This window comes from Hyperolius riggenbachi, chromosome 9 (genome assembly GCF_040937935.1).
Source record: "Hyperolius riggenbachi isolate aHypRig1 chromosome 9, aHypRig1.pri, whole genome shotgun sequence".
In the NCBI taxonomy this organism is placed as follows: Eukaryota; Metazoa; Chordata; class Amphibia; order Anura; family Hyperoliidae; genus Hyperolius; species Hyperolius riggenbachi.
In genome coordinates, this window is record NC_090654.1 from 160,507,397 (window position 1) to 160,523,312 (window position 15,916).

The 15,916-nt window shown below is 36.6% G+C and overlaps 1 protein-coding gene across 8 annotated transcripts in view; it reads left to right on the top strand.

Moving 5' to 3' along the window:
• Positions 1 to 15,916, top strand: part of LOC137532765 (sodium- and chloride-dependent GABA transporter 3) — an 843,944-nt gene that overhangs the window by 766,045 nt on the left and 61,983 nt on the right. For 7 of the 8 annotated variants that reach the window (XM_068253626.1, XM_068253628.1, XM_068253630.1 and 4 more), the window contains one exon: positions 563 to 6,423. In XM_068253626.1, coding sequence (XP_068109727.1) covers positions 563 to 715 — 153 coding nt within the window. In that variant the 3' untranslated portion in view covers positions 716 to 6,423. Of the gene's footprint in view, positions 1 to 562; positions 6,424 to 15,916 lie in introns of those variants that run through there. The other variant, XM_068253631.1, reaches the window with a different exon arrangement.

A 15,916-nucleotide genomic window follows, 5' to 3' on the forward strand; every position in this document is an offset into this window, starting at 1 on the left:
TAAATACATCAGAGGGCAATATAATAGCTTGGCGGATGAGCTTTTTGTCCCTAGGCCTTCTCAAAGGACTAGAGGACATGATCTGCGCATGGAGGAAAAACGTTTTAGCCATTTATTTAGGAAAGGGTTCTTTACAGTAAGAGTGATTAAGATGTGGAATGCATTGCCACAGGAAGTCGTTATGGCAAACTCTATACCTGCATTTAAAGGGGGCTTAGATGCTTTCCTTGCGTTGAATGACATCCATGGCTACAATTACTAGGTAATGCCAATGATGTTAATCCAGGGATTTTATGATCAACAGGGATATGTGAGGGAGCAGGCTGGAGTTGTACTTTGTACTGGTTGAACTCGATGGACGTATGTCTTTTTTCAACCAAAGTAACTATGTAACTATGTAACTATGTACTGTATATTTTTCTGCCTTATGTACTTTTTCCTTGCAGTTTAACAATAAATACAGATAGATAAAAGGGAACTATGCTATAAACCACTTATAACTATGTTTTACTTGCAAGCGTTGCAGTTATCTATAACTAACTTAAATCATTTTTTTTTCCAGAGATTTAAAAAGTTGATATTACCCAGCCCAGACTTGAAAATGAGGGGGAAACTTGCAGCTGCTGCCTGTGCGAATGTGGTAAATGACTGTGACGGAAAGCTTAAAGGTGATGGAACCATATCGGCCATTACAGAAAAAGAAACTCACTTTTAAGATTAATTTTATTTTCCAATTGTTATTTTGTAAAATAAGAATATGAAAAAGGAGGAGTATTATTTCACAGAGGTAATAGAGGTTTACCTGTTCCGCACAGATTTTAACATGTTTAATTTCAAAGTGCACATTGTATACTGTTTAAAGTGATTTTTAATTATTATTATATAAGTGACCGAATACAAAGCAGTATTGTATGGTCTTTTAGTGCCAAGTTTATGTAATATTGTGATAATGCTCAATGTTTTGTATAGAGCTTTAGACACTTGTATGGTGTGTTGTAAAATTTTTATACTTGGATTTTATGAAGTATGGTGTTTGTATAGGAGTTTCTTCTAATCTACTGTAATCATTTTGACCATTCCAGCTTTTAATGTGTGTCTGTAGACAAGTTCTATTTTATACATTGATACATTTTTGACTATACCCCTTTTGAACATTATTCCTGTGTAGTTAATGGTGGCCTCTTCCAACAACTTAATGTGTTTCTGTCACTGTAAACAGAAAACTTTCAAGGCATGGCTCATTTGTAGTTTGCAATGTTTTAAAATTGTTAAATTCACTTGTGAAAGTTATTTTGAATGGTAAAAATATCTGCCTTGATGAGATTTTTCAACACAGCTAAAAATATGTCACAAAAGTAGCATTACCTGTTAAAAGTGCAAGTGTACTTAAACATGCTTTAAGTGTACCCGAGATGACATGTGACTTGATGAGATAAGCATGTGTATATACAGTGGCAAGAACACAGACACTTATGCTATATGCTCCTTTTATTTTGTCCCTGCCTAAAAGAACTAATATCCAGCTATGCCATTTACAGTTTTTCGCCACTCGGGACCCAGTCATGCTATAGTGTTCCTCACCAATAACAAATTACAGCTGTAAAACACTTTTCTAAGCAGATAAGTGGGCTTCTGACTGCAATAGTTAGATAAAAAGTCAATAGCTCATGGATTTTCTCTGTGGCACTTGAGACACTACAATTGAGCAGAGACAATAAAACATTAACTCTACTTTGTAAATGTTTATACATAAAATTTAAACCATGAGAGGTTTTTTAAAGAAAGTAATTTTTAGGAGTAGGAAGAAAGATTCAATTGTTAAACTCATCAGTTTATTTTCTCCTCAGGTTCACTTTAAAATAGCTTAAAATAATGATCTATTCATTAGTAAAGTGTGTCTTCATTAATGACTTAGTTTTGTTCTAAAATTCCATCTGGTCACTGCCATTGTTTACATTACATAAAGTAGTTTGTATTCCCATTCTTGAGAATGTGCTGATATTGTCAGAATTCCTTAGAATGATGATGATGGGTGTATAAAGTAAATTTATGACTGTATAATCTGTGGTAAATGGTTTAAACCACATTATCAAATCAGAGATAAGCACACGTTGCAGTTTGATAGGTGTCAATATAAGTAAGTGTAAAGCATCTTATATTCTACACGGGGATCGCATGCCTGTATCCTACAATATATATATATATATATATATATAATTAATAATAAATAAATTAATAAAATTATGAATGAATAAATGCAACTTGCAATATTGATTAGGAGCAATTTAAAAAATTTTAAGCACACTTATGTGGAAGTTTACGTTACTAACACTTTATATTATGTATTGCTCCTTCTGGATTGCAATGTTTTTTATTATTGTAGCTTAGTTTATAGACTATAAAGTCTTAGTTTATAGACTCTATGAAGTGCTTCTTTAATAGCTAATTATGTAAAATATAGCATTCTGTAAATCCAGGTATACCATCAGTTATTCCAAGTCAACCATCTTTGAACATTTGATACTGGGCCTACTGGATTTGCCAAACAAACTAATTTATGAATAATTTATGAATAACAGTAAATGCCATCTGTAATGTTGAATACGTGTTGATTTCATAAGCAATTATTTTTAGTTTTTTGCTCATGTTTTTATTAAATATAATCTGAAAGCTGAAAAATAATCTTAAAGCTTTTTAAAAACAGCCCTTGATCAATAAGACATATGTACTGTAGGTCTTAATGGATTTTCATATCCTCATCCTGGAGCAAAATGAATAATACTATATGTTGCAATATTAGCCAGGTGCTACTTTTAAATATTTCTGTCAAAAAATGTTTAAAGTGTACCCAAGGCAAAATGTGACATGAGATAAATATGTGTATGTACTGTGCAAAACATATTAATAACCAAGCAGTTTGTCATGTTTCATTTTGCTGCCTGACATTGCTAATTTTCAGGCATGCAAGTGACAGCTTCTTGCCGCCGGTACCTTGTCAGCAATATAGTAAACATCACTGATAAGCAAATTACATCCATAAAAGATTTCATGGCAAAGTACAACTTCTGAGAGCAGGGAAGAGATAGAAAAAGGTAATCGTTTTTTTCTAATGTATTTTAACGCTGGGACACTAAGTAAACTGCCATTGAACAGAGAGAATAAAACATTCAATCTACTTTGTAAATGTATAAATATAAAATAAAACCATGGAATATCTAAAAAAAAAAAAAAGTAGGAGAATAAATACTATTGTTTATATCTGCAGTTTATTTTCACCTTGGGTTCACTTTAAAGCCCTAGTTCAGGCTTCTGTTTTTAATAGCTGCATTATAGCATGATATCATAAACCTCTTTTGCATTCCTCACTATTTATAAGCTGGCTTGCTGGATTAGCAAAACTGAGTTCCCATATAAATGTTAGATTCAACTTTCACATGACTAGACAGCATTCTGTGCGCTGTCCAAGCTCTTCTTCCATCATCATGAGGTGATAATCAGAGAGGAGCTGGGAGGGAGGAACGGTTGATCTTTTACTGTGAGCACAGAGCTGACCTGGCCCACCTTTCCTTCTGCTGCTGCTGAAAGATAGACTCTTTGTGACCAACACAAAAGGAGCCCTCACACTCCTGGCAATAAGGAGCTACTGGATACTACCAGTCAGGAACATATAATATATGTACTGTGCAAAGTACAGTCGGCAAAGCAATGCATTGCTAGATAGTGCACATGCACTATCATATACATTACAAAGTATGAGGCTAAACCAGAGATGTAAAGCCTCCTACTTTATTGCATGATGATATGGTATTTCCACATCATTTTTCAGGAGAATATGCATGATGCAATATAGTTTTTTTTTTTTTTAAAGAATATTAATTTAAAGAAAACCAAAATGTGTTTTTTTCCCACTGAAGTGGTTCCAGAATTGGATCTTATTTTTAGTTAAGTGGTTTGTTAGAAAAAAAATAACTGGTATAATCCATTAAATGTTACTATTATGTACAGCTATTGTTTCTATAGAGAACCTGCTGCCCAGATTCAATTTCAACCTTCCATGGTTTTTGTAGATGCATATATTTAACTACTTCAATAGTCTAAACTAAAATACAGTATCAACACTGTTACAGCTGTGTTGTGATAAAAATGGTTTATTCTTAAAATGGTTCATAACTGACTGAATGGTGTCCTCTGGTTAATACACTTAAGAGAATTTTCATATTCGGATACTTTTAATGACTAACTAAAGCTTTGTTTCTTGCCAATTTTTAGTGTTAAAGGAATTTTTCATCAGGCCTGATGAAGGTGACATGAGCATCAAAAAATATCAATGAATGCTTATTTTCCAGTGTTTTTTGTTCACTGTCCTGAAGTATATTTCTGGATCCATGTCACCAGAGTAAAAATCTCTATTTATCTAAGTTTATATTTATAACGGAAATCTCTGTTTACATACCTGTCTATAAAGTCCCATAAAGCCTATGTTTTAAATAGATACTGTACCAAAGGCAGTGATAATGATTTATATTATTTTTTTTAGCGATATCACTGTACCGGAGCTAGATAACTAGCATGTTATTTAGCATTCCGAGTGCCCATTATCATTGGAGATCTGTAAAAGCATTTTCAGATTTTTTCCAATGACAGATAACCTGTTATATTTGACCCTTAAATTTACCTCTTATTTTGCAGTACCACTTTATGCCAGGTCACTTAATTGTGGTGGGTTAAATTTTCATTCAAATGAAGGCTGAAATGGGTAGTTGTAGAAGGTTGTACTTTCTGTCGCTTCTGAAGGATTCCAAGATAAATAAAAATCTAGATTTGTGTTAATCAAATCTGTCCTTGGGCGGCATCTAGTGTTTTGGGAAGTCACACTAATAGTTATTATTATTCCAACTTTTTAAATGTGATGACTTGATGACTTACTTGGGAAACAGTGATTTAGAGCAATGTCTCTCAACATTTTAAAAGATGTATCTTTTATAAAGTATTTTTTTTACTAAGTATTACCTAATATGGGTAACATTTTCTCAGATGCACTCGGATACATACACATCTATAGCACTATATCCTAGTTCTGTTTTCTAAACACACCTCAATTTAAATAACCAAAAACCCTAAATATTTTTGTTTGTATGTTATTTACCTGTTTCAAAAACTTAAAAATTGCTATATTGGATCACCCACTGGGTTGGAAATATTTCATTAAAATACTGAGTTGGAAAAGCTTTTTTATATATAAAATGTATTTCTCTTACATTTCTTTTTTTCTGTACTCTTAGGCCATATATATTCAAAGTATTTTGCAGGCAAGGTTCAAAAAAACAACACTGGGAAGTTATGTCTTCACCCATGACAGGGAAAATTTTAATTCTGTCACATAATAGATTGTGTAGACTAACAGAAAAATAATCTCAAAACCAAAAATGTGCTGAGTGAAAGTAGCAAAAGTGCACATGCAAGCTTACGTGTAGATTATTTGATGGACGCTTATTGTTTAGCATTTTATGTAACTTTTTTGATTGAATTACCCTGGCTTGATAAAATTGAGTCTGAGTCAACATTCCATTCAATGCACTAAACACTGATAGTTAGCTCACAATTTGTTGAAAATATCTAAAATGCTTAACCATTTATAGCCTTCACAAAATAGACACTTTTACATTGATTTAATGCCTTCTGAATCTGATTCTTATTTATGTGCATGTATTGTGCTGGAGACACTAAACTAAAATTAAACTACAATTATTTTGACATCTACAGCATATCACAAAATGAAATAACCAAACCTGAATCAAACATATACATTAAGAAAGCTGCTAAATGGGGCATTTGGAGCCATAGGGATCTGATATTTCTGTCATTGTCTGTCACTGTCATTAATAGAAATCATAGTTCCTTCACTTTGACCTGTCCCACTGCTTCCTGTTGCATGCAGCAGGTTCTCTGCATGTGACCAGTCAAAAGGTGCTATAATAACTACATGACCATGGTGGGGCAGCTGGGGTGGGTAAGAGTTTATTAATGTTGATTCTAAAATGGTCAAATATCAGTTGGGATCAGTGAAAGCTGCTATGAACATTTATTTATGTTCGCAGTGGCAGACACAACATTATAACCATCACCCAGTTGCCACATCATTAATTTGTTTTTTCTAATGTGTTGTTTTTTTTTCTAATCTTTGTTCACTTGAAGACTTTATACACACTTTGCTGTTATCAGTTAATGTTGTCTTTTTAAAACTGCATTTTCATAGATTGATATAATATTTTATGTTTTGATTCAGAGCATGCATCTACTGTGACAAGTATTAGTGAATATATTTATGCATCCAAAACTCCATTTTCAGAAAAATCACCAGCTGAGAATCTATAATAGAGTGTGTCAATAACATACTTTTTTATATTGCCAATGAACTTCAAACTGTAAACATTTTATTTTACTATAAGTTTATTTTTTTTTAAACTAACAACATTTGTAGATATAAAATATTTCTACAATTTAATTCTGCAAAGAGTTAAATTATGTACTTGCAAACATAAAATAATTGTCTAAAAATTCTACTAACTTGACTGTTAGCATTTCAAAATAATATTAAGTATGTAATATACCTATTTTATGATGACGAACATAGAGCAATATTATGCATTTATAATAAGTTATAGTTTTTACATGTTTTTAATCCTAAGTAAAAAACAAAAAATGTTTATTAGAAGTCATCACTGTTGTTTTATATTTTTGTTGATATAGCAAACCACAATTATATTAAGAGTATTTTCTACCACAGAAAAAATGCTGTTGTTACATAATGTTAACATAAATCCTCTTATATGTTTTAGCAAGAATATTTAGAGACACGGGGATACATAGATCATGTACATATCATGTACATTTATTTCACAATATATAGAAATAATATCCCATAATATATTTTAAATAAATGGTTTAATGGACTTTATTATCAGGATCATTATATTTATACTTTATTTAAAACAACAAACAGATTTTAGAACAAATTCTTTGATCATTTTTTTTATTTTATTTCAAAATATATTTCTATATACTTATAAGCACAGTGCAAATTATAATGCTTTCTAAGCTGCTACTTAAAGGGGAACTGAAGAGAGAGGTATATGGAGGCTGTCATGTTTATTTCCTTTTAATCAATACCGGTGGCCTGGCAGCCCTGCTGGTCTATTTCTCTGCAGTAGTATCTGATTAAAACCAGAAACAAGCATGCAGCTAGTCTTGTCAGATCAGACTTATAAGTCTGAACCACTGAAACACCTGATCTGCTGCATGCTTGTTCAGGGGCTATGGCTATTAGTATTAGAGGCAGAGGATCAGTAGGGCTGCCAGGCAACTGGTATTGTCTAAAAGGAAATAAACATGACAGCCTCCATATACCTCTCTCTTCCGTTCCCCTTTAACCAAACATGAAATTAGATTTAGAAAAGCAAACTCAAACCTTAATTGTAGACATGCGTTTACAATTTAGCAACTTTTTACTTTAAAGCAGTATCATTTTTCTTTCTCTTCTGGTGACCATCAGTTAAGTCCAAGGTGATATTTATACAAATGACCCATATACATATGAATATGTATATATGAATATATATATATATATATTATATATACAGTGCTCAGCATAAATGAGTACATCCCACTACATTTGTCAGAAAACCTTTAGTTTCCTTTCTATGAGATACTGTACTACAAAATACTCCCACAAATGTGGGCCATTGAGTGCAAACAAGATTTGTTGATTTACACACACACACAAAGTGATTTTATTCAACAACATTCAAGCCCATGTTGCAAAAATTGAGTACACCCCAATTATAGTCTTAGTAAAAAAAGCCACACTTAAGGCTACAAAATTCTAATTAACAGGCATTCAACCACAGGTGAGTCTAATGATTAATTTAAGAGGTGTCCAGCAGACAGGTGACTATAAAAGGGCAATACAAATAAAAGCCCTTCCCATTTCATGCCGTCAGCAATGGCTCTACATGGAAGAGAAATGTCAAAAAATCTGATAAAGGAAATTATTACTTTACACAAAAAAGGTGAGGGCTACAAAAAGATCAGCAAAGCTTTACATCAGTAAATATCAGTCAAAATACTGTAGCAATAGTGATCCAAAAATTTAAGAAGAATGGAAGTGCAGCCATCTTACAGAGATATTTAGGCCATCCGTGGGAGTTAACATCTCGACAGGAGTGTCTACTGATGAGAAGGGATGAAGAAAATCACCATGCATGTCCACTGCAGTTAGCTAAAGCAGTATAAAGCCAAACTGGAGTGACACCATACGGCGTACACTGCAGAGGAATGACATGCATGGGTATTGTCCATGAAGGAAGCCTTTCCATGCACAAAAAAGCACACCTAGAATTTTCTAGGGCCCAAGCTGAAAAAGATGAAGGCTACTGGGACTCTATACTCTGGAGTGATGCGACAAAGTTCACTGTTTTTGGAAAAAATGGTTTTAAAACTGTATTGCACTGTAAAGGTGAGGATTTCAAGGTGCCTACAGTGAAACATGATGGTGGAAGTGTCCTTATATGGGGCTGCATGAATGCTGCTGGTGTTGGGAAGCTGCATTTCATTGATTCATTAACACAATAATGTGCTGCTCTATACTGAAATAGAAGATGCTCCCATCACTCCATGCACTTGGTCATTGTGCACTTTTCCAACATGACAATGATCAAAAACACACATCTAAAGCTACTGTTGCATTTCTGAAGAAGAACAATGTGAAGGTGATTGAATGGCCAAGTAGTCTTCTGATCTGAACCCAATTGATCACTTGTGGGGAATTCTGAAACGACTAGATGAGCATCACTCTCCATCCAGCATCCAGGATCTAAAAGAGGTTATTCTTGAAGAACGGAAAAAGATAGATGTTGTAATATGTTGCCAACATGCCTAGAAGACTTGGTGCTGTCCTTAAAAATTACGGTGGCCATACAAAATACACTAAATGTAGTAGTTTTTGTTGTGGGGTGTATTCATTTTTGCTTCAACCAATTTGAGTAAAACTGAAGATTTTATGATCTAAGTTATATTATTCACCTTAATTTCATGTTATGGAATTAAACAAGTGTTCAATAAAACTCAGCCTTGTGAAAATGTTGGAAATTGTTCTTTTGTTCATGGAGCTACTGATTAAAGGGGGTGTACTAATTTATCTAGTTCATATGCTTGGCTGGCCTTGAATCTTATATCAAATTGTATGTAATAAAAAACTAAGTATATGATTAGAGAGGTTATACTAAAATGTTTAAAATATGAAAATGTAACAGCTGAATGAACAGGCTTTGTAAGTTTACAAAATGGAATCACAACATTTAAATAGATACCTATTATGCTTATTTTTTAATATTCAGCTTGAAATTTAGTATGCTGTATTAATATTGTTCAGGAAATGCTGCATACATGTAGAAGTTAGTATTTTAGAAAATATAGATGAAGGCCATTTAAGACAAAGAAATCTAAATTGCAGGACATTGTTTACTGGTATGTGCAAGCCAGTAGTGATCTAAAATAGTTAGTGCTGCATTACTCCGCTTTTATTACTGTAAGATATCACTGTACAATAGATTTCTTGTCCTGGCAAATACATACCGTTTGAACTTGTTAATGAAAATACACTAAGTTGAAATACCAAGATGAAATTATTTGGCATACATCTCTGGCCTTGTGCCCTTATATTTCACTTCTGCAGATTAAAACAAATGGACTATTTTGAATCAAGTAATTATACTACACTAGGTTAAAACAATTACCATGCATCGACTGTGCCTATGTTTTCTACAGATCACACTTTAAAAAAAGAATATTTATTGACATGTCAGGTAAACTACAGAACAGTTCAAAAGCTGGTTTACAGAGTGTTGTAATGCATTGTTGCAACTTTCAAACACTCCTTTGAGGAAGTTGAAAGTTTTGATTTAGAAGAGCAGACAATCAAAAAACATTTTTCAATCAAAAGCACAAGAAATAATAATATAGCAAAATAGATAGTATGAAGTACAATTTTTCCTTTCAGCCATTGGAAAAACATTGATGATATGCAAATAACCAATAATAACCAATAATAGCCTAGGAAAAGTTATTTTTTTTCATTGATGTCATTACAATTTCTGAATTACATTGAGTTCCTCTAGAACACCCCCCCCCCCTCCCCCAACCACTGATGGCCTTTGTACTACATGCACTAAGTGCAGGTATAATAAGATAATTCCCTGTCATGTAAAGGTAGAAAGCTGTTTACGCAACAGCATTGTAAACCTAGCTGGTATACAACCAAAAAATAGACATTTGCATGCACATTCACTGTAAGGTAGAGACCTGCAAGCATATTTTCATGTAAAATATAGCTAAGCACTCCTAAACAACTTTGTCTTTGTTAGTTTGTAGCATTTTTATGTAGAATGAAAAATAAAGCATGGCTCATGAATTGCAAAGCATTCATTCTCTGTTTTCATAGCTATGCAATTTTAAATTATTTTAGGATACCAATGTAATGGTAACAGTAAACCCTAAAAGCTGGAAAATGTATAACATACATGCAGTATATCATAAATAGTTTTTTTTAATAGTACTAACTTTATTAAATTTAGATGTTAGAAAATGACTTTTTTTCAGCATGCCCTTATGAGCCAAGACATCTTATGTCATAAATTAGGTTTTATTAATACTGTATCTAGAAAAAGGGATAAAAATAAAACAAAATAAAATAAATAAACACACAATTGCACAAACTCTTTTATAAATATGTTTGCAACAGTGTAATTCAGAATTATTAAATATAACATACACTTTTACTGTGTAATACACAATTTCGTAGTATACTAGCAGTCTCAGGAGATACATATTTGCTAACCTGAATTTACAAAGAATATCATTCTCTGATTCTTTTACATTTATATTTTGTTAACATTTTCTGGTTACAAAAATAAGTAGTACATTGTTTTATATTATACTGTATATGAACTATATATGCAGATGCAACGTGTATAAAGATACGTGTTTATGTCCGCAAAAGCCTCCTGCACCAACGGTAAAGCATGCAAGAGTTTGCATAGTGGCACGCCGACTCCAAGATGGCAAAAACAAAACTAGGTGGTAGCGGAGGACCGGAGGAGCCATCGGTGACTGCAAGATCACAGGATGGCTGTGGGGGGCTGGCAGAAGCCCCAGGTAAGTGAAACTAATTTTTTGGGGGTGGGGGGTTAGGTTTTCTTTATATAGAAGAAACAATGTGAGCGCATCCTACTACACATGGTAGTAAAATTAATTTAAATGCAATATTCCACAGCTAACATTTGTGAAAATTTTAGTTCATGGTCTAACCTGCCATAAAATAACCTCTGTAAAGTAGGATGTATAGATCATATCCACTGTGTAATTTCCAGATCAGTACAACAGTATGGCACGTAATACTTCTGTGCATAATATGGGCCTAATTTCTTAAGAGATCCTTAGATCAGAGATCTGCAAACTGATCTGGATGAATTCATAATTATTTACTATGATAATATATTATTATTTATTATTATACGGCAAGGGTTTGTTATTAGTTTACATAAATCAGGTAACATAGTAGCATGGGTTGGTGTAACTAAATTAGCAGGTGTGTCGATACAATTACGTGCATGCAAACAGAACTTTTTTTATGTAATAAATCTAGGATTTTCAGAAGTTCTTTAAAAAAAAGTTCTTACTGTGAGTCCAAGCAATCAACTGTACTCATGTAGCTAAATAATTATCTAGGTTGAAAAAAAAACAACTTTCTTTATCAAATTCAACCTCTTTAGCCTTTTTGTTGTTTAACCCAATATCAGCTTCAAGCAAAATGCTTTGTTTGAAAGTTGCTAGTGCAATGAAAGCCTCTGTCGGCATATCTCGTTTGACTGCCTAGTCTAGCCAAAGTAGTAAGAAGCTATATTTATCTGTTCCAGATGGCTCCTTCTCTTCCTCCACCGGTGGATCTGAACTTCTGGCAGGTCATCTGGGTCCTGATCACATCTGATCACATGATATGGCATGTGATCGGGATACATTAGACTGTGTCAGTGTTACAGTGCCACCCACTGGTGGGAGAAGTGTGATGGAGGAGATGGAAGACACTCTTCCATTACCCCTCTTCCACTATCGGGGTGGTGCTGTAATGCAGACATGGTTTCCTGGATCCTGATCATGTCATATCATGTGATTGGAACCAAGAACACATGTTGGGAGTACATCTCCGCCACAGTGGAGAAAGAAAAAAAACGATCCAGCTGTCCAGAATATGTATGAGAGCTCCTTACTGCTACTCTATCCTGCTGCTGCCACATACCCTGCCATGCCTACCACGCTGGGGACGGTACACTTCCCCAGTGGCAGGGAAAAATTAACCATGCAGCCAAATAAAGTTTTATTTATTTGGCTGCAAAAAAGTTAATCCAGTGAAAGGAAAAAGCCCTAAGAGTCAAAATTTCTCCCTGAATCCAGCACTTTTAAAAGAACACAGCTGTATCCCATTCAGATTAAATATTGACATTCAATTGTATCTGTAATTTTCCTGCCCATGTAGCAATACTATCACAATGTTTTTTAGAATAAATCATGGAAAGATGTGCTCAACGTGGCAGAGAGTGTCACAAATCAGAGAAGATGCACCCAACACTGCAGAGAGTGTCAGAAATCAGCATAGGCTTTATACAAAACATTAAGCATGTGAGTTCTGGCATACCATGTGGGGTGTGAAGTGTCAGCAGTGCGTGAATAGTTTATTAAGTGCCCAGCACCCGCTAACATTACATGCACACACCTCATGGTATGTCCAAACTCTCATGCATAAGCTTTTGTATGAAACCTATGCTAACTTGTGATCTGTGATTCATCTGCAGATTACAACAAATAACCACTTAAAAACAGTTAGACAAATATATTTGTCCAGTATTGTTGTGGAGAGTGCACCACCAGTTTGTTACTAAATGAGGCACATGTTGTATCATTTTAACCGGGACGAGTTGTAGAATACATTTTGGTGTGTCTAAAAGCTCTGACCCACGTCACATGAAAAATAGGTAGGGACAAGCTCAATTTTAAAAAGTCAATGCAAATATGGAGAGGAAAAAACACTAGCACAAAATGCAGCAGATGCAGCAGCAGGGGTGAATACTGCCACACTGGGCTAACCTGCAGCATGCTCCAATGGTAGTCAACAATTTCAATCAGAAGAGAAGAAGGAGATGGGCACAGCTGCTAAAATACCCTTTATTGTGGCGGAGTTGACACAAAACAGCTTACAGCAGTGGGGGGAAGGATAAGTCTGACAGCTGTGTCACAGGGACTAGCCCTGCTTCATCAGAGTCTCTGATGAAGCAGGGCTAGTCCCTGCAAAACAGCTGTCAGACTTATCCTTCCCCCCACTGCTGTAAGCTTTTTCTGTGTCAACCCAGCCACAATAAAGGGTATTTTAGCAGCTCAATGTCACGATTGTGGAACTTTCCCCGTGATCAGCGCACAACGCGTGCGCTGACACGGCGGAGATCCTCCACAAGCGTATAATTAGCAGGAACCCAGCAAAAGGTGCTACGCACCTGTAGAGGGAAATTCCTGTCGGCAGATGGCGCTGGGGAGTGCAGAGGAACCAATCCTCTGTACCTCCACAAGTGCCAGACAGGAATTGTACGAAGCGCAGAACGCAATCACAAGAGAGGCGATTGCGAATGAGATGGAGCAAAAGGGATAGGTTGTATGTGTGTGCGCCAATCCAGTCGCCACTCCGCGACCGCGCACACACAACAGCAGATACGAAATAGGAACGCGATCGCGAGAGGTGCGATCGCGAGACGTGACACAAGGCAGAACAGAATAGAATACGAGGGTAGCAAAGGCACAGCAAATACAATAAGGAGATACGGAAAATAACAACCGCTAGCTAACCGCGAACACCGCACTCATTCGCAACAGTGCACGTGGTTATGCGCGATCTCCACGTGATAAGCACAATAGAGACAAGCACGCCTAACTAACCATAAACAGACAAACATGAAACAGGGGACGCGAGCGCTTGCTTAACGGTTACCTCACCGAGCCTGTAGCAAGCACAGCGGACAAGACAGACACACGAAAAACAAGAACTAGGCAGGAAGGATCCACCGCTCTTCCGCCAGAGCAAGTGTGATCCAAGCAGGAACACAGATCAGAAAGATCCACAGCCGCTAACGCTAGCGGCTAGTGCGATCTCAGCAAGACAGAACGATTCGCTATCAACCGCCGTTGGTGACAGCGCAATTGCGACCGACAAGACAGAACAGAAGGATCCCCAGCGCTCGCACAAAGTAGCTAGCGCGATCCCAAGAAACAGAACAGAAGGATCCCCAGCGCTAGCACAAAGTAGCTAGCGCGATCCCAGGAAACAGAACAGAAGAGATAGCTGGTAGCAACCGCTGCACCAGCTATACTCCAAGAACATAGATCAGAACCATTTCCTGTCAACCACCATAGGGACAGGACAATGGCAAACAGGCAAGGCAATACAGATAATACAACCTGACTGGGCTAGAAGGGGAGCCTAAAGCAACCCCCAGGAATTAACTATACTAGATAGCAATGGCTGACACTCCAGCAGTGTCCATCAGGAACTGAGCATGGAAGGGAAATGACCAGCAAAGCATTCTGGGAAAGATAAAGCTCTTATAGTGCCAGTCATCAAATAAGGCAGGTAGGGGATTTGCATAACGAATGTATGCAAATTCCCCAGCAAGAGAACAGAACAGAAACTTGCAATGAAAAGACAGGTCTCTGTTCCAGAGACCTGCAGCCCACAGACTAGAGGAATGGACAAACAGCTGTCTGCCTGTGCAGCCAGCTGAGCGGATCATCACAGTACCCCCCCTTCTAGGGATGGATTCCAGACATCCCTCAAGACTGGTAACATCACAAAACTCTAACTGAAGACTCATGAAGGTCAGGACAGCCCGACAAGGCCCAATTCCAGAGTCGGTCCATCCGAAACCGACCTCATCAGAAGCAGAAGCCACCGAAACATGCCCATCAGCACTGCAAGTCTCAGCGTAACACCCATCAGGACTGTGGACACCAGAGAAGAAGCCATCGACACCCTCCAGACAATACCCACCACCTTCCAAGGAGCGTCCAAGAATACCAAACCTGCCGCAATACCTGTTCGAAGTGTCCCTTACAACACCAAAGCCATTGCTGATCGTATTCAGGGCACCAAGCAAAACCTTTCCCGGAATCTCCCAGAACGCCTTGAAGCTCCGCAGAGATCCCAAGAAGCCAGAACGCTCACCAGGCTCACATGGAGAACCACCAAGAACCCCTATGGAACCTATGATCATTCCAGACTCAAAATTAGCAGGACACCCATCAAGATCAGGACTTTCAGGGACCACTTCTGGGCATGCAAGCAGGCAGGCTATATCAGAACATGTCTCCACTGAGGAAGCATCTGAGTACGCTGGTAACCGAGGCACACTTGGGCTTTCTGGGTCACAGAGCACATCGGGGTACACTAGTACAGGAGAAACCTCAGGACATGTCGGGGAACTGCCAACCTCAGAGTCCGACACGACAAGACCAAAACCAGTACCGGGCAGAAAATCATCACGAGTAAAGATCACAGGTACTGGTCTTTCAAAAGAAGACTCGGATTCAAATTCAGAATTTTCTGTAACTGTAATATCATCATTGACTACACATGAATGAAGCTCCACAAGAGCTGCAAAAGTAGTCAGCAAGGCAGCAATGCCTATTGAAGTGGGCAACACCTCAGAAGGACCTGGGGGGCAGGAGACATCTCCCACAAGTTCTGCACCCTTTGGGAGGAACTCGGAGACCTTTAGATCATCAAACAAGACCTCAGGAACATAATTTTTCAAGTTGTCTA